General features: G+C 38.3%; 1 protein-coding gene across 1 annotated transcript; it reads right to left on the bottom strand.

The window, feature by feature from the left end:
• Positions 1 to 995: 995 nt before the first annotated feature.
• LOC122194042 (rho GTPase-activating protein 6-like) lies at positions 996 to 24236 on the bottom strand (the record flags this gene model as incomplete). The annotated part of the gene is made up of 8 exons (XM_042894952.1): positions 996 to 3982; positions 4817 to 4897; positions 6334 to 6596; positions 12554 to 12651; positions 16723 to 16902; positions 20377 to 20525; positions 21447 to 21597; positions 24181 to 24236. Coding segments are annotated over 8 exons (1685 nt in total), but the record flags the coding sequence as incomplete, so codon positions are not given.
• Between the last annotated feature and the right edge of the window lie 1008 nt (positions 24237 to 25244).

The following is a 25244-nucleotide window of genomic DNA, read 5'->3' as shown; positions in this document are numbered from 1 at the left end:
GAGGAGCAACCCCTCTAAACTGGAAGTAACGCTTCACAGCCATGTAATCCTCTTTTGAAGTTCAAGACAGACATCAAAATAAATCCCATCACTGATTTCATCCTGGAATGAAAAGTATCCAAGTCCTCAGCAGGCTTCCCTTGCTGATGTTGTATCACCCAAAATAAAAGCCTGAGCTTCCAGGTTACTCAAGTTTTCATTCCTTTGCCTTCCTACCTCTTTGGTTATCTTTCTGTAGCTGAAGACACCAACACTGATACAGACATGTACACAGAGCATGAACTTTCAACAGGGACTGGGTCCAGCAGCACTCTTGTAGTGGGGGCTCTTCATTACAAACTTTACACTTTCCCTTTCTTACACTGTGGCAGTAAGAATCCTCTCACTTCAGCCTCAAACACTCCAGTAGTTTCTGGACCATCTAATGGAGAGAGGGCCTTACAAATCACCCCCGTAATTCAGTTACTTAGTTCTGTTTTCCACATTTATCTATTCCTCCTATGTTTCAGATGCTAAAAGTTACAATAAAGGTTTCCTTCTCAGAATGTTTCAAACAGTTAACTGGTGTTTTGTTTTTTTTTTTTCTCCTTTGTTTTGATCTTTGGTATTTTGGGGAGCAGGAGGACTTGGAGGTGAAGGAGAGCATTGCACATCTGCCACATCATTCAATAGACTTTTCAAATGTTATTTTCTTGTCAAAGTATTTTGCCCAAGTCTAACAATTTTTCAACCTCCAGCTAAAGTGAAGGAAGGGGCTTTTGCTCTGTCCCAGCCCTATTCCTTACACACACATAGCAAACTGTTAACTTCCCCAAATCCACTGAAATGAAGGCAACCAGAATAAACTTACTGTTGAAACAGAGAAGTGTTAGATCTTACCTATCTACATAACAGGTACAAATTAAAACCACTGCATCCTTAACTTGCTTGTGATATTTTACTCTGTAGTATTCAAGTGAAAATAGCAGACAGAAATGATTCATTCTGAGTCAGAGTTATTTTTAAATCATCAGAATTTATTCTGTATGATTTCTTCCATGCAATTGTATACTGAAATGTGGGCAGACGCATTGTCCTTCGGCAGTGGTTTGCTTTTTTTTCCCCGTTTTTGCATATATACCAAATAGATGCTAATATATACCTATGTACACATCTACATAGAGAGAGGCACTGGCAAATAGGAATCTTTTTATGAAGCTAGGTAGCCATTAGACAATTTGCTAAAAGTGATAGAAATGTGCAGATGCTGCTATATGTAGAAAGGGAATTAAAATGAAGTGCATCTTCTACAGCAGGGTTTGCACAATGCCTGTTTTTTAGAACTGCTAGGGAGCATTAATTCTCTGTAGCAAGTATGCATCAAACCTGGGACAATACTGAGGCAAGATCAAATGATGACAATTGCTTGTGAGAACTCTTTTATTGTCCTTGCTTCTATTCCACTACTTATCTTTTAAACTTAGATAACTCTATTTTTTCCTTTTTTTTTCTTTTGGTAATAAATTGTCATAGAGGTGCTGCAACAAGCTACACACAAGAATCTTTTCCTATCAACTCTAGCATCAAGGGACAGAGCTGAGATACATTCTGAACACTGTTCCATATTCCTATAAAAGAGTCAGCCAGTGAGACAGCACAGTGACAGCCAGAGGCAAAATCCTCCCCTTTATACCTGGATTGGTGCCGTTATCACTTCACTTGGGAATATGGCAACGGGTAGGCTCCCTGTAGGATGGATTTTAAGCCTAGAACATAGGTAAAACCTGGGGTTTAAGTCATTAATGAAAGTGATCTTTAAGTGCCCTTAGCCTTTTAGATGTTTTTGGCAGAGACACTGGAATACAATAAAAACACATCAATTTTTACACAAACTTTACTTCAAAACAAAAAAGGAAAGAGCAAAAATATGCTCATTGTTTTGTTCAGCCTTTTATTCCATCGTTATGGCACAAGATAGAACTTAAAGACAACATCACTGAATACGTCTTCAACGTCATTAAGACTAATAAGTTTTATAAAATTCTTTTGATATGATACACTTTCCCTTATCAAGTGATAATAGAATTTCCTCTAGAATACTGAAGTACATTGCCACCTGCTGGCCAGAAATGCTTTTGCAATTTGAAAACATTGACATTTGACAACGCAACATACAGTTATCAAAGAAGTACTAATGACCCAGGCTTTGGCACAATATTTATAGAAACACAGCTGTGAACTTCTCATATTCACTTCCAAAATTCAGTGTGACCCCCTTTTGCAAATATCTCCGTCTCTATTTCTGCTTTGTCTAACTTTCTTCACAATGAAGCCTTGTTATTTTAAAGGAAAAGCCATATTCTTTCTCTACCATTACACAACTCAACTTATTGGGATTGGTTTTCTAAAATTTCGATTCCAGTTCATTGTTTTAGAACAATATATAAAGTCATACATTTATAAATATATATATTATATCCTGTATACATAACATTGTTTTTCCTCTAGACAGGTAGGGCAGACCTTTGTGCTACATCTTTCATTGGTTTAGGCACGGCCTTGTTCTTATTTGATTCCCCAAACCACTTCCTCCAAGAATCTAATAAAAAATATTTTTAACACTTACCTTGTATCAAATTCTAATTTTGTTTGCAAATATATTTATAAGAAAAAAAATATTTGGTATTCCCCCCCTCCCAGTCACTACTACCCTTATAAAATATATGGCTTTTCATGTTCCACTCTATTCTAGTGTTTTTCAATAGGCAGTGAAAAGAAGGACAACGTTCCCCTTTAGGTTTTTTTCCCAAGCACAGAAACCAGCTTGTGCACTTCCTATAGAACTCCAATGCGTATGACGGTAATGTAAGTGCAGTGATTTTTTGTAAAAGCAGTCACGGTCGATTGACATCTGTATATGAAAACATAATATATGATTATCATACAATACCCATTACAGAATATACAATCATCAAACTGCAGATATATAAATACATTTTAGCCACATCAAAGCAACAGTTTTATCTTATAAACAGCGTATGTATGCATACAGGGTTATCGGACTAACATTTCCATCTTCTTCTTTTCTCACAAGCTTGCTGAAAAACAGGAACATACTGTATTTGTAAATAGACTGCTTGCCAGTGCTGTTAGGAAATTAAAGTGAACGAGATTTTAAAAAATTATATGTAACTTATTCGGTAGAAAATGAACAAGCACCCCCCAGTTTTCCAATATCATCATTGTTTTCCTATGAGAGGGAGCAAAGGTGCGAGCGGCAGTTCCGTGGAGTCTGATCATACAAGGGTCTCTGGGAGGGCATCAGGGTTATCAGCTGATAAAAGCTCCCAAATTTGCCACCTCTCTCTTTGCCAATCGTGCCAGTCTGGCTCTGAAACATTTTTACTGTTCTGACTGCGAGCCGCCGTTGAATAGATGTGACCTGCTTGGGTGTGCGGGGCCGGGCGCTCCTGCTTGGAGACGGCCTGCTCAGGGGCTTTGGCCACAGGCCCTCCAGCTGCTCTGGTCCCTGCACTTTTGTCATGGCGCTGAAGTCTCCACAAAGAGTGCAACGGTGAAGAAACGCTCGATCGCTGCGACAACGCAGAGCTTGCTTTGGGCTGCCCAGGGTACGGAGGGGGTGGCCTCTCTTTGCTGTAGGAGGGCTTAGCCGTGCTCTGCGAGCAACCTGCGTGCGAGTCATGCTCAGTGAGGTCCTCCACACTGCTTAAAGTCAAGTGCCGCTCCGACTTGGAGCGTGACTGGTCCAAACACCTTCCTCCGGCTTCGATGTGCGGGTTACTGCATACCCGAGACATGGCAGGCTGGAGCTGGCACTCGGGAATGGCGGCAGTTGTCTGACTCCTGCGCATGACTTGCCTGCCATGATCCAGTTCGGAGGAGCTGCCCTGCCACCGAGGAGAATATATGGAGAGGTTCCCTTGTGAAAGAGAGCACTGTCCAGGCCGCAGCAAGCTGCTTTCGTAAATGTTTCCGTAAGAACCTGGGGGACAAAGTAAGAAAGATGTCAGTCTGCAGTCATTTACATGGCATTCTACAAGTCACTGCTTTTTCCTTGTATCATATCACAAAGAGAGAGAGGGATTTTTATCTCCAGGCTATGCAATTAAAGGCTTAACAGCCCCACCACTGCCTGAACCTGGGGACACGGAGCAAGAGCCTTGCATTTATTTTTCAGGCTATCAGACTGAGGATGGAGCCAGGCTCTTATCAGTAGTGCCCAGTGCCAGGAAGGGAGGCAATGGGCAAAAACTAGAACACAGAGATTCCTTCTGAACACCAGGAAATACTTCTGTGCTGGGTAGGTGATGGAGGTGATGGAGCAGTGGCTCAGGCTGCCCAGAGGCTGTGCAGTTTCCTTGGATGGCTCCTCTGTGGAGCAGGTGCAGATGGGAGGAATACCATAGGCAGAACAGGGCAGTGACTTGTCAAGACCATGCGGGCCACCAGCAGGACCAGAGTCCAGAGCTGCAGCTTCATGGGCTGTGCTCATGCCACTTCTGCAGACACTTAAAAGTGCCCACTGTGTTCACCTTCCACAGTGAGTTTCAGAACTATTCAAACTTGTTTTTGAAGTAACTTGAAAATGATTTTTAAAATTGTCTTCTAATAATTCAAAATGCTGCCACATTTGTAAAATCCTTGTGCTTTTCTTCATTTGATTGAACAGCAAACTTTTAAGAGTCAGTGGTTTACATACACATTTAACTCTTGGCAACATGAGCTGTTCTACTAATTTCACTGTGATTTCTCAAAACCCAGAAAGTGCTTCTGCCTTTGTTAGCTTTGGGCTTAAAAGTTCTGAGAAAGTTCTGACCTGCAATGCCTGTGTCTTTGCAGCCACTTTTCAGCGTTGAATGCCAGGTTCCCCAGATATCAAAATGATCTTCTGAGACATCTAAATAGCAAGAAGAGTAAGAAGAAAAGGATGAATTCATTAAATCATTATTTAGAAATATGTAAATGGAGCAGTAAATTAAATTTGCATAAACCTTTATGCAAAGTTGTATATATCAGAGTTATCAACGTCTGCTAGCATTGGGCTCACTGTGCACTAGCACAAACAGACCAAGTGTATGCACCTACTCACTGTTTCAAGCTCAGATCCTGTGAATGAATTTAGTGAACTCTGTATGAGTGGAACACCTAAATTTGCTGACAGAATGAACTTTTGTTTGTCTTCTGCTTTATTGAAGAATGGAGGCTTTGGATAAGAACAGGATGATTAGGCCAAAAGAAGTTAGTTAGTTCATGTGCTTCCCAAAGAGAAAGAATGGCAAAGCTCCTGCAAGGAAGTGCTGTCACAAAATAGATTTAACAAAAGGCACATACCAGGCCTCATGCTGAATTCTAATCTTTCTGTACCATTTTCTAATTCCATCTGGCAGAAAGAAATTTTGTAATTCTTTACAGTTTGCTATCATTGTGATACATATTAAAGTCCAAAGAATGGTTAATATGATGAAACTTTGTGTCATTTCTTGTTCACAGCTTAGCGGGAATCTATCCATGTTTTGAAACCAGTTCAGAGATTTAGATGCTGAACACAGAAGAAAAATGCCCAATGGCATTTACAAAGCTTACCACTGGGATAGTAGTCTAAATGCCATTAATTCCATATGGAATTAACTGCCTAACCACTACTTCTGAAATAATACTACCAAACAGCTCTCTGCACCTCTAAACACTGAAATTCCTTTAAGTTTGGCTCACTATTTGTATATTTCATGAAAGTAACTGTTAACATTTTTTGACATTTTTAAATGAAAAGTATCTGGCAGAGCTGGTGAGCTATCAGCTTTAATAAGAGTTCTTTACAGAAGAAATAATTCAGGTGTGCACTCCCTAGACAGGTATGGAAACTATGGATCCCCATGCTGGTACTGCTAAGTGTGTTATTGGTAAAAGACATAAAGCTGTGCAGCTCAGCTGTGTTCTCCAGTGCAAAGCAGTTGAAGTCATTCTTTTCAACTGCACAAAATTTACAGCTTGACATCTTAAACTCAGACTTTTCCAAAAGCTGGGGCATAGCACTGCAGGTATTACAGTCCTGGCAAACAGAACTAGAAATAACAGTCTTTAGCATGCTCAGAAAAAGGTTGAAAAGCTGGACGTAAAGAGTTCCTTTTCCTATACAATAGCTCCAAGTTTTGACAAATGCCACACTAAAACCACCCCTGACAGCTGGCTGAGCTAAGGTCAGTCATTACCTGTGGGGCTGTTACACTACAACAAACTCAAGTCCTGATAGATGATAATAGAGAGCAGACACTTTTCAGCTACATCAGAAACCCCTGTCAGTCACTTAGAATGAGGAACACGAGGAGGATATACCTTTTCCAGCCTGTGATGCAGAAGAATTCTCCTTTGTTTTAGGCTGCAAATGAGCACCCAGTGCGTACTGTTCCTGTGCTCTGTACGGCTTATCTGGGCTGTGTGCAACTTCTTCTTGTGCTGCCATCAGCGAGCGCTCAGACAGTACGGGGGAGTTGTTGTCATACGGGGAGACATCTCCGCTTGAAGCTTTGTTGGAGTCTGTGGAAGAGTGCCTTTCTCCCGTGGAGTAGGAACCTTCTGACCGCAGCATCTCAGGGCTTCTGGGAAAAGTTGTTAAATAAATGAGGTTAATAAAAAATGCTTCATGTTCACAGCAACGCGTGCACTTTGACGTCACACAAATAAAATAAAATGCAACAGTATGGTCACAGCTGCTGAAATGAAAACACTGCGGAAGCAGTAGAAATGAATTTTCCACGAGTAAAGCTTACGCCATGGAGCGGCCAGCAGGGGCCACTAAAAATCAAAAGATGCTGCTTTCAAGAACGAAAACAATAAAAACCAAACGCTGCACAGTTTGTCACAGGAAATTAAACAGTGAATCAATTCCTTATGTTACCTTGACCATTCTGCTTGTTGCAACAATAAATCTGAGGGCACGATAGGGAAGATTAGTTTGATGATAAGCAGTATGCTAAAATAACTTGTTCCGTTTTACAGTAATATACAGTCAGTGAAAGCCAATACTTCGCTCATCTCTCGCACTGTAGGCAGGACCCTCTTCTGGAGGTATCCAGAGGTAAATATTCTATGGAGGACCAGCCGTATCTCTATCATATTTCCGATGGAGGCAGCAAACAACTGGCTTTAATTTTGACTCAAAATAAGCAAAGCCCCCAACAAAAACTACATCCCAAGCTCAGAGAGAAACCTCTCATTTTTAAGGTGTGAAAACATAGAGGATTTCTCATATTGTTACAGTTTATACTAAGCAGACAGGAGACAATCTGTGAGCACACAGAACATCCCAAATAATATGGAGAAGTCCTCTGCAACCATACTTTATCCCTGTCAGTTGCCCCCCACTTGCATTTTTGTTACTCATCTTTCACTTCTCCAAACCTCGATCTGTGTTTCTTAGATGCTAATCTTTCATCTGCTCTTGTCTTGAGTCAAACTCCTTTTATCAGTGACCTCACATTAATATTTGCTGTAATTGTACATGTTATGACAGAGGGTCCTTCTTGTCATGTATACTGAGAATGATCAGCCTTTCTTAGAGCTAAATCCAAAGATGGCTTAAACCGAGCGAGCAACTAAAGCACGTTATTCATTATGGAACAATAACCCTCTTTCTAGACAAATGAAGTAAAACTGAAGAAGGAAAATAAAAAAACACACAGTGGTAACACAGGCCAACCGCAGCAAACTGAAGCTTGATACACTGATACTGACAAACCTTAATACCACTTTCAAGCTGTTTCTTTCCCCCTCATTGATTTACGAGTGCTATATCTTGAACTATAGAACATATACACTCAACATTATGATTAGTATGTTTTGCAATACTTAATTTTTTTCTCAGTGTAAATGGAGACATAAAGTGTTGGGATTTAATTATGCTTTCTCCTAGTTACCCCCCAGCAAAGAAACCAACACCAATCTGACTCTGAGGCTTAATCAGGGCCAACTTACAAAATAGGAGCTACCATTTGGCTAAATAGTACTGCTCCAGGCTTCCCAGAATGGCTGGCACAGTAATGTTGGAGAATCATTAAAAAGAAATTGTAAATCATGTTCTCAGATGTGTAGCTTCCTAGCTGAAGATGAAGACAGGGTGAATAAATCTACAGCTACTGAAGAATTGTTACGTACTTTACTTACATACTTTAAGTTTCTAAAATGCTATCACAAAATAAACTCCTTCCTCTTTTTTTTTTTTTTTTAATTTGTTCCTTATTACTCCCTCTCTCTCCTCTGAATTCTAAAAAAAAACCCCAAAGCTGTGCAGTAAATGTGAGTCAAAATGAGATCCATTTAAGTAATGTTTTGAGAGCCTTTGAAGAGTCAGAAAGACCTGAGAGAAAAGGGGAGCAGTGTAGCTATCCGGAGATTTCCTGTGATTGAACGTCTTTCTCTTCAGCTTTCTAGACTGAGCGTCATCTAAACCTCATCCTGTTAACATAAAGACATACTTAACACTAACACTGACAGCAGGAAGGTTTGTCACATGTACATCTTTGCAGGACCAAAACCTAACTGCGTTGCACAGGGCAAAGAAGGAGGTCTAGCCCTGCATAGCAATGGCAAGGTAACACAAGGAATGAGGGCAAAGGGAAATGCAAACAAAGGATGCGGGAACAAAAACTTGAGCTTTGTGAAACACCAATTTAATGTCTTACCTTCAGTGACCTCTTATAGTCTATCTTGTCTCAAGACAGAGCTCCTGATAAAAATGTACTTAAATGGAAACTGTCAAGCCTTTGAAAACTTCAAGCTTCTAACCTCATTTACAGTTTCTGCTAGTAAACTCACACAATTATTTATACCTAATATCATATTCAAATTTGTTTAGGAAAAACAGTTTTAAAAATAAAAGAAAATGCCTGTAGACTAAGATTATTACTGTAAGAAACCTTAAAAATGGATTGAATACTTTGAAGCTGTAAATTGATCTCATACATTTGCTTTACTTACATAATTTTAAGATGCTATTTAAGAACAAAAAAACTTTGGCTCACACCAAATAAAGAACGAACTCCAATATATTCCTTAAAACAAAAATTTTGTGTCTGCTTGGTTTACAGTTTGAGTTCATTAGCAATCAGATATTTACTAAAATTCAGAATTCATCTTCACTTGAATGGTTGTGAGACTGTCTACCCACACACTGGGGAGAAAAATACAGAAGCAAAGTAAATCCTGCATGGGGTACACACTCACCTATATGCAGTCTTTGAATAGTAGATTATGTATTACCAAATGTCAGAAATGGGAAAGCAAGTAAAATATTTTCTGCAGGTTTTGAACTACATTAAGGAAAAGATTTAAGAAGTGGTGAAGTATCCCCATCTGACTGAAAGGTGTGAAAGCTGCAAAAAGAACCTATAACATATTGGTTCAAAAATACTGTCGAGTTTTCCTTTTAACTGGCATCCTTCTGTGTTTAAGTTATCCATCAGAGTCTAGCAGTATGAGTGACTTGCAAAAATTTTAGTAACAGTAATTACTTCCATGGAGGACATTCCTACATTTCCAATGGTGCCTAGGTCATCAAAACAGGAAATCTCATTTCAGTTTTGGCAGAAATCCTTTTCTGCAACACCTGAATGCTTCTGAGAGGAAAATCAATTATATGAAGAGGCGAACCATACAAAGTGCAATGACCTGGTAGCATGAAAAAGCAATTTCCATATACATCTGAGGTACCACCAACAAAACAGCTTCTTACAGGACCGGTTGCTACTGTAACAGGATGGAGGACTCAATGATTCAGGAAGCCTTTGCAGCTCTGTACATGAACATACTGTATGGCCTATTGTATGGCCTCATCTTGGATGCCACAGGTTAAGGTGGATTAAAACCTATCATCACCATCCAAAACACTTGAAAATTCTATGCATTTAAAACATACTTACTCTAAAATTACTCCAAGCCACATTTGCTCTATTTGCTAACCTCGATAAGTGATAAATACTCATAAGAAACATTTTATTTTTGTCTTAAAGATTCTTCATCTTACAGCTGGAAACTGCAATTCCATTGTCATTGTCAAGCCAACATACAAAAAAAGTTAAGTCATCCACAAAAGCAGCCTTCATAATTGCTGCCACTGGTAATTAGTGCTTTACCACAACCATGTTCCATAAAGTCCCTGACACACCATTCATGATGCTCAACTCTTAAGAGAACTGAAAGATGAGGAACATCTGATTTGTCCTCCTTGGAGGAGGAAAAGAAATTGTGTTTTCTGTCAGATTAGAGTGAAGAAAGCATTTGCAATCGCCTCAAAAGCAGAGATGAGAGAGCAATTGCAGTAACAGGACCTTCAGAGCAAGTAATATGACATTAAAATCTTGAAGTTGATTTCACACACTAAATTGCACAGCCAACTAGCTTTTCTGATGAAGATTCCCTCGAGAATATCTAAAGTTTTCTGTTCCATGGATCCAAATTTGGAATGTCATGTCAATAAAATTCCAAGAGCTGTATGGACATATGTTGGATAGTCATCGCAATGAAATCAAGGCAAGTATCTCCTTGTTTTCTGCTGCCTCACACTTCTTACAGAATAGATAACCAACAAATGCATTACCTCAAAGTCAGTATTATGTCCTGAAGAAGATCAATCTCTTAAGAGCATCACACTGAGCAATAACACTGAGCAACATTCCCTCTAATTTCCTGGAATATCTTAACCAAGAAGTTGTAATGACAGTGAAAACATGTTTCATTAATGTTAAGAATAAATCACTCATATGATATCAGAGTAAAAGACAAATGAGAAATTGTTTTTCCCATCTCAGTGATACTTCACCTGCCCACTACTAAAAATACAATACATTGGTAGTAGCGTAGCCATAATGTTCCTATCTGGATTAGTAACCTTTTCTTACAAAGCTGGTCTATGGTGACCAGCTGTCCACAAAACATCTGTTTTTTCCTTTAGGTGTGCATGTTGGCTGAAAATTAAGGATGCTCATGGAAAGGTCAATCAACTTAAAATAAACAGGATCTAACAATAAAATGTTTCACTCACAGTTACTTGTAACATAAACTTACACTCAATTAGTATGTGAATGCACATGTGAGATACAATTTTACGTCTATTATATAGATTGGGAACTCCACCACGAAGGTTTTCACTGTGTGAAATACATACAAATAATATGATCATTTCAAACTGTGGACTTAAAGAAAGAAGTCTCTACAGAGTATCATATTATTACTATATGTCATGTGATTTGTGGTCTTGGCCTATGGTAAATGTGAAACAACTGTAAAAGACGTCTAAAGTAACGAATTACTTGGCATTTACTGTGAACTAAATACATACATGGCTAGTTGCTGTCAGTCAGATCACATTAAATGAAATTATTTCTTAACTGCAGTACACTATAGAAACACAGACAATTATCACAGATCAGATGATATGTGACAATTTGCTTGTGTTATGTGTTCATGTGGCTAAACTAATGAACTAGTAACATCCTTTACAACACATGATATATTCCACATGTTGATTTTTTTTTCAATTTTTGTAATTGAAGTAGCCTTTTCCCCCAATGTATTAATTGTACTTTTTCTTTCATACATCTTCCTTTCAAGCTACGCACACCATTACAGTACTGTCAAAAGTACAATGTTCAGAGGGAGAGAAAAACAAAAACATAACTAACTGTACAGTTTCCATTTTAATTATAGTTTAAATGCACTAGGCACTTCCCACACACACACAGGAAGACAAAGTCTAATCTGTTGCAGAGATCCTAGCATCTAGGAAACCTCTTAAAAATGACTTAAAGCAAGCTGATCAAATTTTGTAATTTTGACAGTCTGGCATATTGGGATTCACTAAAATAAAGGCAATGACTGTGTAATCCCATGAGAAAGCCAGGAGTCCTGTTAATCCAAATGTACAAAGTCATAGCGTTAAGGCACATGAGTGAAAGCAAACATAAAGCACACACAAAGTTGGAATATGTTATGTACCATAACCGCAATAGTGACTGGTGTGATTCTTTTTCTCTTCAGATATTTCACAAAGTATTCGATTAAATAATATCCAAAGAATTTTCATAAGCCTGCTGTTGCAACAATTGACTTGTTTACAATGCCCTACCTAGTTCACAAGTGCATACAATAGAAAAAGAACAACAAACTGGTCAAACAGTTAGCCATGATTGTATTAAGGCACTCTGGGGTGTTTCCACTTCCTCTTACTGAAGACTACAGTAAACCCAAGACACGAACCAGCCAATCACTAGAATACATCCTGCCAGATAATAGTGCACTGAATACTTTTATGTACATCTCATTCTGTTCTCTGCAGCAGAACACAATCTTTTCTTTGAACCAGGAAAACAAGACTTGTCTTTAGAAAACACTGTACAGGAGTCATAATTTCTTTGGCAGAGTCTGTTTAATGTGGAGGATTTCTCTACTCCACTGTAGACAGTGCAGAAGAGCTGCGGAAAACCACAACCTTTAGAACACTTCCAAGGGGAGATAGAAATTCCCAGCGGAAACAAGGATGATGAAAGAACTAATTACTCACGATGACTGGGAAGCTTTCCTCCTCAACAAATAGTCCACAACATCTGGGTCAGTCTCTAATAGGCTAATAAGCACCTCGTTCTGTAGATCAGGGGAAACCTATGAAGAAAACAAAAAATAATTAACTGGAGATAAACATTCCTTCCACATACATTCATTTTGGTATAATGCTTAATCTGCAAGATCAAGTACAATTACACTTATAAAGAGTACATAAAACAAATATCCAGATGCTCCCACTTAAAAGAGACGCTTCATATAACAGATGAAAGTAGGACTGAGGACCACTTTGCTCAAAGGCAAATGCTGATCACTGTTGAATATCCTATTGGTATCCAGTTGAGTATTATAACAACAGTGGGATTATTCATGTACTGCAGTCACAAAAGCCCCAGTTTAAGGTCCTTATCTTACATCTCCAATCAAAGATCTGGAGATACTTAAAAATTTCAATTCCAAGCAACTGTGTATCACCTGTTTTTGAAATAACACAAGATGTAATTACACAGGAAGGAAAATGTTTCTTCACATATTCCATGGCATTTAATTTATTTATATCCCTCTCACACAGAAATTTCATGGTAAGAGCTCTATCTCTGAAGTTCTTCCGTTGTCCATTCTTCCATTTCAATGGTAGAGGTAAACATGAAATCTTCAGATATCTGGATGGCCAAATTCTAGGATCTAGAAGAACTTAAATTCTGCTTAGGGCCTGATTCATGACAGGTATTGCTGCAGGCAAGACAATCTCAGCAAGGGGTCATCAACTGTGCAATCTGCTTGTGGATGCAATTTGTCAGAGCCTATATCTTTTGACCTTCAGGTCACACTGCATGGGCCATTTATTCTCCCCGACATTTACTGGGAAATAGGAATAGAATTACTAATAGATTCCTCAGGGGAATACCTCAGTTTGGAAGGAACATAATTAAGAAGTCAAGTAACAGAAAAGACATATTACTTTGATAAAGGAAATAATCTGAAAATAAATGAAGATAGTCATCATTTAATTCAAATTGACTCAAATTGTTTATGAAAAAATTGTGTGACTATGACTTTCTTTTAAAAAATTACTTTTGACTTCTAAGCTGGAAAAATTTCTTAACAATAGGCAATCATATACTAGTCTTTAAATAAATTATCTTATCTTTATAGTAATACGTTTTTGAAAACCTGGTGCTGTGTGATTTTTCAGTTTAGACAGCCTTTTTATACAGTAGAACTCAATCCAGACAAAATCTGAGTGAAGCAGGTTTCAGGCCTTTCTGCATTTAACTTACTATTCACCTTAGAATCAAGTCGTTAAACATGTAAGAATTCACTGAGAGGAATTCATCTGAAAGCAATTTCTATCGGTTTGGTTAACTAACTTGGAAGTGTAGAAACAATATGTGTGTAAACAAATTTATATTTATAGAGAATTACTATATGGACATCTCAGGAAGATGACAGAGCTGACATTATTGAAGTAACTGCTTAGCTGGCAATTACGGCTGAGTAGGTGGATGAGAACTTCAAGTTAAGGGACAGAAGGGTAAGGTAAGGACATGCAGAAGCCAAGGCACCACTGAAATAACTGCATCTGTTCAGCAGTCCTTGAGATGCCAGTTGAGATGCCAGGACTGATCAGAAGGCTTAGGGCTGTCAGGAGATAATTTTGAGATATTAGGGCATCACAGCTATTGAGGCATAGAAGGGCGGAGGGACCCTTACAGTTGCTGTCCCTGGATACTGAAGTGTCACAGAAAGGCAGTGTGTAAGTGCCTCCTCTGTGGTGAAACCATAGCAGTCTCTAACAATAAAAATAATAAATTTCAGACTCTGCATACTGCTTCTTTGCGGGAGGGATGGATTTAGGCACTAGGCAACATAACTGCATGGCAGAGCTGCTAGAAGCATAACCTCTCTTCTTCATCTTCCATGCCAACGCAAAGCCAATGAGGGAAAGGGTGGTTGAGTTCAGCTTCCCTGGATTCAACTGCTGGGCACTGTTCAGAGACTAGCAAAAAGCAGCACATTGAACATTCCAGCAACATGTACTAATGCATCTCTAAGACTCACTGAAATGGATAGTAATTGGATATTAAAGTCATTAACATCTATGAAGTAAGGGTAGTAGTGTATCTTCTATGCTATATCCATATTTGCATATTACTAACGTTAATGATAAGCAAAGCACAAAAACACGTTGGCATCAATACACTATATGTTATTGCTGTAGCTGGATCCTCATGTCCAGATGTTTTTCTTTTTTTAAATAGCACAAATGTTAAGTATAAACAGAAGTCCTGGTTTGGCTCCACTCGGATAGATTTACAAAATGAATTGTTGCTGCCTGATTTCAAATGATCAGAATTATACTACAGTATAATGTATGAGTATTTTCATTTCTATGCATCAATTACCAAAGGATGCACTGGGTTAATTATCTTCAGAATACAAGAAGTTCCTCTGTGCTGCCTAGGAGAACATGCAAAAGTTGAAAGCAAACCTAAGCTTTGTAAAACAGTAGCAGTGAGCAATTTGCCAGTCCTACAAATCAAATACCATGTGCGATTCTAGACATTACTCCTGAGAAAACAGAGAGATCTTGCCATACTATTTGTTAAGCAGTGGGAACGGGCAGAGTAAAAGCACACAGAGATGCTCATCTGTAAGGAATTTCTGTAAATTTTACATCAACATTCTTTCAGCTTTCAGGAGAGCATCTGTGATAGGTTTGATTCTCTCTCACATGCAGCTAACCTTTCATTCTGAAATCTGATTTTAAACTCCCTCTACTATCTGAGAGTCTGCCCTAAAGAACAAAGAAAGCTTCTCTTTTTTTCAACACTGCAGTTAACTTTCAGCTATAAATTCAAGCACTGAAAAGGTAAAGGAATAAATCTGTCAAAATGAAAAGACACCATAGGTAAGGTTAGCCTAATCCTAAACCCTGCTATTTCCACACTGAACATGTGTCTGAAGTATGATGTGTTGTGCCGTAAAGTGTTCTTAAAGAAGAATAACAATGAGATATTTCAAGTATTGCAGGTGTTCTTATTCAAGTATTATTTAAAACTTGTTAGTGCCATCCATGCTCTGGGCAACAGAACTTGTGAGAAGTTCTGAAGTTCCAGAACAGAACCTGTTCCCTGACTTTCTTCTCATGCTTTGGAAGGAAAAACAGCACCTAAAGTTTCCTCAAACTGTGAAAAGCATTAAAAAAAGAAAGAGAGAAAGAGAGGAGGGAAGAGAGCAAGAGAGGAAGAGAGAAAGGAAGGGAGGAAGCCACAGCAAACCAAGCCATTTTCATTTTTTTAAGATTTTCTTTTTTTTTTTTTTTGTCAGGACATTTATTTCTACTACAATGAAGATGGGATGGTGCCCACCAACTGGCTTCTGCTACCCTGGAGTAGAGCTCTCTGCCTCAGGCACAAATCATGCAAAACTTACCTATGATTTCATAGACTGAAAAAGACAAGGTCAGAGAATGAACTGATCAGGTAACTGCTAGGCTTTATCAATGTATTTTAACTAAATTGCATCTTCAGCAGGCAATAATATATAGGAATTATTTGTTCAAAACATGCCCTATCAAAGGTCACTGTCCTTTCCACGAGGAACATCCTTGCTTCAGCAAGAGAATAGAAAAGTACTCAGGAATAACACACATTCATGCTTCACTCCTCTTAGCCAAATGACAAGTAAGAAAACTTTGTCTTTTCTTCCCATGCGACCAACAAGAAAGAAGTCTTTGACAGGGAAAGTTGTTCCTTTAACCAAGAACCTCTTTTCCCTTCAGTAAAATTAATTAATTTCTAACCCTGAGAGGTGAAAGGCCATTTTCAGTCTCATCTTTAGAACTAGTGAGAAATGATACCGCCTGGTTTAGTGTTCAATTAAATAACCATCTCCATCAATCATTCCCACAGACAAAGAAATCTTCTAAGGAAGATATTCTTATCTACATAGAAACCATTCCTAGCAAGATGTACTTACAAATTTTCAGTATTATTGCTGCAAAGCATTAGCCTTGACAGAAGGCTACTTTGTTTATTAATACAAGTCAAGCTTAATTTAATGCAGTTTCCACAGTTTATTTCATCTTTGTGGTTTCTAATACCAACCTGGTATTTCCTCATTTAACTTAAAAATGCCTGGAAGTAACATAGAGAATCATCCACATACCATAAAAAGGGCTTCATAGTTTTCAATCATCTTTTGTACAACAGCTATGATAGCAGTACTCTCTTCAGCTCGAGCTGAACTCTGAACTGTGAATTCTTTGTCTGTAGATTTCTGCTTGTGCAACAGGTTAGGGCCAAAGATAGTAGCCAGGTTAAGTGATGTCATTTTGTTCCCAGTAACCTGGAAAACAGAAAATAAATGAAGTAGGGGCTCCCAGGATCTAATGATATACGATATAGATCAGAGAGAGATACATGCATACTCACAAATCCACGCACACAAGACATTTAGCAGATAGTTTATTCATCAAAATAAAAGAGTGCCAGTCAAACATTTAACCGTTTTCAGAAATGCTGAAAGACTTTGTTTGGACATCCCTGCTAGAAGCTCTGTGGATTTTCTAGACGGATTTGCGAATGAACTGGAGGACAAGTGGGAGAAAGTGCTGTCTGCCCTTAATTTCCTGTCAGCTTGACAATGGCATACTTCATCTGAACTCAGGGAAGTCTCTTCCTACCTCAGTTCCTTACCATATCACCACCTCTTCAGACCACATACCACAGGCAGTTACTTCTTCCACTAGCACTCATGATATGAAGTAGACACAGTGAAGAAAAGCACAATTTTGCAAGTTCAAACAGTTAAGTGGCTTGGATACTTGAGGATTATGCTCATTGTTTTTATTAGTGTTTTTCTATTTTTTTTCTTGCTTCCTAGAACATGCTAAATATTTACTTTTTAAACCAATTTTTAGTTTCTTTTTATTTTTTACTTTCTTTTGCATCTCCATATCTGTGCTTAACAAAGCAGTAGTAACTTGACTTTGGAAGAAGTGGAAGGATAGACACCAATACAGAAACAATCTGAAATATATGTCATACAGGTTATTAAATCCAGATATTCATTGCCAAGCTTGTGAGTAGACTACTTTTTCCCCATCCTATTCTTTTAAGAGAGAAAAAGCAAGCATTATGTGCTTCCTTTCTGTCTCTACTTGATTGCTATTCTGGGAATGCAGAAGATGATGCCAGACTATATAAGAATGCAAGTGAAATTTGTCAGTTGAACCAGTTTTTCTTGCAGGCTTTTTTTTTAAGAAAACAGGTATCATATGCATTATTTTTTCATTTGCTTCAATTACATTTGAACTAATGAATAAAAAAAAAGGACAGAACGAGCACAAAATGGGCACAGAAAGAGGAAGAAAAACAGCCCTTCATGAAATGAGTGGTACAAAATGAATCCTTTAAAATAGTTAGGTGTGGGTTTTTTTTGGTAGATGACATACACTGAATGTTCCAATTGAATTTACAACTGTACACTGACTACTCTTGTTGGGTTTTCTTGGTTTTGTTTTTAATTTTTAATTTAATTTAAATTTATTTTATTTTATTTTATTTATTTTTATTTTTTTTTATACAGAGCTCAACAGGTAGCACAGAGCTGGCAGTAAAAAACAGAATTTTCATTTATTGTTGGGACCACTATTTAATCTCAGAAAGATACCTGCAACAAGCAGATGCATGGGCAGCTACAATGAATGTGCTGACTGTTTTTAGAGACTTGCCCCAGCGTAATAATGCTTAAACACTCCCTGTGCACACCACAGAGCACACAGATGTTCCTGGGTGACCTAGTTTTTAACTAGTGTCAGAGTACTGAGCCACCAAGGATGCACAGGCACGTGGTGCTTTGAGAGAGCCAAGGGCAGCCCCTGGCTGTGCCCCCATCTGCATATGCACGCTGTCTGTACAGCGTGTCTTTTCTTAAGGGCAGCTTCAGGGCATTCCTTAAAAAAATGGTGTAAACATTCCCAATTAAATTAGCTGGATGAGTCACTTTAACAAAGTTAGTCATCTATCTCTGTATCTGTGAGAGAAGGGCTTTTGAAAGAAATCATGAGGAAGGGACTGTGTGCCAAAGCTTGCCTGTTTTCATTCCAATGATAGCAGCCTATAAAATATTTTCTTTTGCCCCATATGCCTTTATTCACTTAATTATTAATGAACAGCTGAAGATATTGTGAGCAGAATGCTGTATTATCTGTAAAAGATATCCAATTGCACATAATATTCCTGATGGATGCTTACAATACTGCCAAGATGGCTCACCTAAATTTGCCTTGCCAAAATACCTTTAGCAGAGCTGATGTGCTCTTAAGGAGATTGAAAATGCTTTTATTACAACAGTTTTACTAGACTCACTCTCTTAAGCACATCAGCCTTTAGCCTTGTATTAAGATCCTCTTGAGGATGTTCCTGAACCAACAGGAAACCCTCTGCTGGAGGCAGGGACCTCAGCTGGCTTATGTACACGTTGTTTTTAAGCACAGTAAAATTGTTACAGGCTGCTCTTTTTAAGTGCCTTCCGTTAAGGTGGTACAATTGTCTATCAATGTATTGCTGAGGATAGAAATAATAGCATTTGAAAGGCTCTGAAAAAGGCTCATGCAGCGCATTTGAAGTTAGGACTTCTCATAAGAGTTATAGAATCATTAAGTTGGAAAAGACCAATAAGATCATCCAGTCCAACCATCAAACTTCAGGCAATTCTACCGTCAAACTTCAGGCAAACTTCAGGCAGAAATTCAGCAAAAGACAGTTTCATGGTGCCTGTTCTTAAATACCAACCAACTCCAAAAAGCATCCAAAGAAGCGAGGAGGAGTTTCAGCAGAGTGTCAGAAGTAGCCTCAGAAGTAATCTCTGTTGCATTTCAGAGGAATGAGAAATCCTTTCCACAAAAAAAATGGGCACAATTTTGCCAAGCCTGCCAATTTTGACAGGCTGTATCCATCTCTCATTCCAAGATAACACAGTTGCCACCTTTTGCAGAGCAGCACAGTAGTTCAAACATTTTCCTGGCAGAAAATGGGAAGGCTGGATTTTCAGATCTTCCCTAGTGTGACTGTTCAGATGCATATGTGTCAATGCTCAGAAGTACTACAGCGGATATTAGGAAAAAAATATTGTCCAAAAGAGTGGTGAGGCAGTGGCACAGGCTATCCAGGGAGGTGGTGGAGTCACCATCCCTGGAGGTGTTCAAGACAAGTGTAGATGTGGGGGGACGTGGTTAGTGGGCATGGTGCGATGGGTTAGTGGTTGGACTTGTTGATTTTAGAGGTCTTTTCCAACCTTAATGATTCCATTCCATGATTCTTAGTACACCACAGCTATGGGTATTATCTCTGGAGATGGCTGCATTCTACTCTCTTCAGTGAATGCAACCACAAGATGGCCAGTAGAAAAACTGACAAAGACAGATCCTAATTTCAAATAGTGATTAGGTTTACCAGACAGAAGGGCACAGCCAGAGTTCCTCTATTTTACTTTTTATTCTTTGCTATCTAATGAACACAAGGAATCAAAGAAAAACAAGAAATGAACTATGTCCAAAGATTATGTATGAAAGCAACGTCAGAGAATGAAGAGAATAAATAAACATGCACCTGAATGCCTGACACTTTCATATAGGTGGTAGCCCTCCTACAGCCCTAAGAACATAGCAGAAAACTAAATGACAAATTATAGACAGGAACAAGAAATCTCCCTTATCTTTCACGGACATGTCACCACTATGGTTATTTCACAGGCCCAAAGATCTCTTTCCAGTCCATTAATTAAACAAAGTCAAAGGAAAGAGTGGCTGGGACTTACTTCTTGGCCATCTTTGTCTGTGGTGTCTTCTGCGTGGCCAGCCACGGTGGAGAGGAACTGCAGCAGTCGGTGTAGGGTATCGCAGTTACAGGGAGGTAGGAGATAAATGAGAAGCTGTAAGGTGCTTAGCTGTTCATCTGGCTCTAATACTAAGAGGGGAAAAAATACATTCTAAGAAAAGCACTCCAACTAACCTAAAATAAGAACAAATATACCGTTCCCAGCCCAAAGGAATGCTTGAGAATAGCTTTGCTTAACAGTAATTTTCTTTGTAAACAACAGAAAAAAAAGATAAAACTTCAAGGAAATATCAAAGCATAACAAATACTGTTACTGTAATTTTGCTTCGATTGGTCAACATTTTGCTCATAGGTTCATAGGCTCTTCTCTCAGTCTATAAGAGAGCAAATTCCATGTTGCATACTTTGTTGTCACCAGACACAAAAATTCTGCTTAATTTTCCACATATTATTTTCGTTCAGATATAGCAGGTATAAAAGCAGGTATAAAAGCAGGATCCCAGATATGAAGGCTTCAGCAAGAAACTGAAAACGCATACTAGGCAGCAGCTTGATCTTGAAGGGTCCAACTTTACTTTTTCTGAGATTACATCCAGGTCAGTATGCTGGGACTATTTTAACATAATAACTCTGAGGATCATTAACTACAAAGAAACTTGAACTTCTGATGCTAGGTTTTTGAAGTCAGATCGAAATTTTGATCAGTGAATGGCTATACAAACTAAAAACATTGGAAGTGCTGAGATACTAGGATACAGATGGAAGTCTGTCATCTGCTTCTGCTGAACCAATAACAGGATCAGAATTTAACAGATAACATGAATTCATCCTGTATACCAATGTAAAAGTGAAATCTCTGTTTTAGTTCTCAGGGCTAATCTTACATAGTACGAAAACCAAGGAAAGTCTTCTGCAAATTATGCTACACAAATATTTGGAGCAAATCAAGGCTAGAGTATTAAATGACAGGAAAGAGAATACAGTGTGTAGAAATTACAGAATTCAAACAAGCTTTTGAAAATCAGTAAATCAAGATGCTGCAGAGCTCACAGAGAGTGTTGATGAAAGGTGTGTAAAGTTCTCTGGTGAGAAGTGGGTCAGGCATGTCACGTAGAAATTCCTTTAACAAAGCAGCAACATCATGAATGCTGTGTTCTTCGTCTAACACAACATCTATGCCCCGGTCAAACTCTTCACGCAACTGGAAAAGACCATGACATAAAAACTCAGTCACTTACCATTGTCACAATTAGTATGTTCCAACAGATAAAGATCTTTCAAGAAGTAACTTAACACATTTTCACTTTCCAGATTGTAGTTCACATCTAACTGCTGCTTATTCCATGGTACATAACTTCAAGTTTGTACCAGATTGTAATAAGCTTCTTTCCAACTAATGTATGGCATTCTTCTATAAAAAAGCACGCTAAGTAAATGCAGAAATGTAAGACTAATACTAAAGACAGAAACCATGGTGAATAATGAAAACTGGACAAAAGGCTTTCTTATACCACCTTACTGTGTTATCCTCAGGTTTTTGGAAAGAATGAAACTGCATTTCATAACGTGTATATTTTTGTACAAAAACATTGATAACAATAATAGAGCAATGTTAAAGGTTACCAAACTCACATTTCTTTTGTGAATTAAGATTGTACGTATTTAAGCCTAAGTAGTAAACAGACATGTTCATTAAGAATTCTTGGCACTGGTCCCCACACATCTTGTTCCACCCTCCTAGCTTAGTTATACTCATTAAATGATTGTTACTAGAAAATTAACAAACACCAAACTAACACCATTCTGAAGTATTGCTAATTTTCACTACAGTTCTCAGACAATTTCTGTGTAAGTCAAAGGTACCAAATGTCGCAGAGGCAGAAGAAATCGCTCACCAACAGCCAATGTCTTTTGACAAGATAACAGCCAGACTTTCTGAAGAGACTTCCCAACACTAATAGCAGAAAACTTTCTTCAGGCTGAGAGCTCCATCTTTTCTCTTCGGTGTGAAAATAGCCCGTACCCAACCCAGCACCTCATAGAATCACAGAATCATAGGGGTTGGAAGGTACCTCCAGAGCATCAAGTGCAACCTCCAGTCAACTCCAGCTCAGGAGACTTAATCCTGCACCCCAAAAACTGTGAGAAAGCTTTAAGGTGGTTTGTAATGCATATATTTGTTCTTCATTTTCTCTTCCTGATTACCACAAACAAAACCTGCTGTGACATGCACTTATTTATGTATTTATTGCAACAGTTGAAATAGAACTTCTAACTGGAGGAAGAAGAGAGACAAAACTATGCCTACTTTCTGTACAAAGACTAAAGAGCAGCTGTGAAAGCACACCAAAATCTAAGTATTGGACTTGGCCTTCCATGGTTCAGAAAATGAATGGAATTTTAATTGAATCCAAACTTTCCCATGTGTTCGTGTTGACAGCATTTATTATTTTAACTGCTAGGCCAATGTGATGCTTCCATGTTGTTTAATAAAATAAATTAGTTCACCTAATTCAGTGAATTAGTCAACGTAATATAACACATAAATACCCAAATCTGTCAATGTCTTCTGTTTTTAAAACTGAGTAAAAGAAAAAAATGGTGAAAGTGATGTTTGAAGTAAGGCTTAGGATACAAGCAAATGATACAAGCTCTCTGCTTTTTCCCAGAGGTATGATACAAATACACTCATCTTTGAATAATAACAAATGTTTTCACATTGATGCTTGTAATGCAAATGACAGGCAGCTTACTTTTCAGTACTTTTACTCGTTTAGTGTTGATCTAATAACTGTCTTTGCAGACCATGAGGGTTTTCAGCTTTATGGTACGTTAGCCACACAGCAGTATTAACTGGTAGAGAGTAAACTACAAATCAGTAGGTTATACTGTTCTACCATTCAGAACCAAGTCAAATTAGCTATTCATGATAAATTTCCAAAGAGCCAACCATTATGTTGTGTATTTTTGCAAAACAGTACTATTATTATTCCTAGGATCAGTGTCATCAGGCTTCCTTTGTTTTGCTGTATTTTGACATTTTGATCTTAAATTTTCTAGCAGGAATATTCTATGCTAACTTTTTGTTATCTCCTAAGCATCACAAAACCATTGAGCACTATGCTGTACTACTCTAACTCAACAAGTATTTCCAGCTTTTTGGAATAACAACGCAATAGCTAATAGTGAGGAAAACCTCACTTCTGACATTGTCTCTGGAACCTAACTATACACAACCTCTGCTTTTTCAACATTTGGCCAATATTCAACATCAGAAACTGGACGGGTCTGGTCTGACCTTGAAGTTGAACAAGGTGATGTTTGCAAGCAGCAATTTGAGTGTCTCACTCCAGCTTCTCACAGGGTCAAAGACATTGCTCCGTAATTCCATATTTCCTCATAGTGTAATTTTTCCAAAAAAGATTTACAGTTTGGGCTTACTTTGGGAGCTTCTGCTCTTTCTGAGATAAATAAGCAGCCAAGATTTCTTTTTCCTCACACTGTAAACTGAAAAATTTCATCACAGTAGACTATCTGGATCTCCAATCCTTTGCTGCTTCCGCAGAGCAAAATATACAATGACTATTAATCTAGTGAGATCATTAGAAAGATTTCACCAAGTGTAAAAGATGGCTGTTATGAGCTAACAAATACACACTAAAGTCACTGACATAGAAAGCCTGAATTTCTCCAGGTGAAGGACAAGGAGAAATTACTCAAGAGAAGGGAATAGGGTTATTTGTGTCATACCTGATGAGTAAAAAGAAAATCCGTATCAACTCACCTGCCTTACTCTCTTTTTTGAACTTCCAACTCTGAATATTCCCACTGTCTGGAGACCTGCAAGTATAGCACATCAGACAACTGTTTTACTGTATAATTTTCTGTTTGAAATCACATTGAATCAAGGCAATCTGGGCTATCTGTCTGCTTTAAAGAGTTTAAAAAAGCACACACACACACAAAAACAAAAGCAATGTGTTTCTCAGTAGGGCTGTACTTACTGCTCTGAGACAAAACCCAGCTGTCTTGGAATAAGCAGTCAGTCAGTAGTTCTCAAGGATCTCACATCTAACCTGCAAAATGGCATCTCTGTTACCTGATGCCATCTTAGTGCCACTACTAATCTGTTAGGGACAGAGGTCTGCAGGCAGTGAGGCAATCCTCAACATTTGGAGGTGGCCCTTTCAGGACTGACAGTGAAGGAAACAGTCAACACAATAATACTTGGACACTGATCTGTGACTTTGAATACAGGAAGCAGCTGGTGTTAGGGTTGATCCACTGGTTCTGTAGTTCCTACCAGTGCGAAGGTTAGAGTTTCCTTCAAAGAGATGTAATTAGGGCAATCAGGCAGATAATGAATGGGAAGAACTACTTGGGAGTTGCACACAGTTTATAAGGTAGGCAGTATTTTACAAAAGGAAAGCAATAAACCAATATTGTACTGCAGGCAACGCAGGCAATGCAGAATGTTTGCCCGCTGTATCATTGAAATATCATTCAAACTTTATTTTGGAATGAGGATTGCCTGCTATTCACGAGAAATCAGTTCCTGTGTTCCTCTAGCCTTGTACATAGATACAGGGAGGATATCAAGCCAACAATATAATGCAGTTGATGAATAGACATATATTGTCCATTACAGAAACTGAAAAATTTGAGAGTAGGTGTCACCTTTAGAGGTGCCACAGTCTTTAGCAATAAGAATGTGTGTGGAAATCCTAGAGGCTTGAATATCTGTGAATATACATAATTTCATACAAGAGTTTCAAAAAAGATGAAATTGTCTGTAAGCTTTTAAAACTGTATGGTCTAATAAAGGCTACACTGAAACATTAATCTTCT

This window comes from Lagopus leucura, unplaced genomic scaffold (assembly GCF_019238085.1).
Source record: "Lagopus leucura isolate 7727_CA_CO unplaced genomic scaffold, USGS_WTPT01 106-5_obj-0_obj, whole genome shotgun sequence".
NCBI classification, from domain to species: domain Eukaryota; kingdom Metazoa; phylum Chordata; class Aves; order Galliformes; family Phasianidae; genus Lagopus; species Lagopus leucura.
The sequence above is the reverse complement of the archived record's forward strand: the minus strand, read 5'-3'. Positions and strand labels throughout refer to the sequence as shown.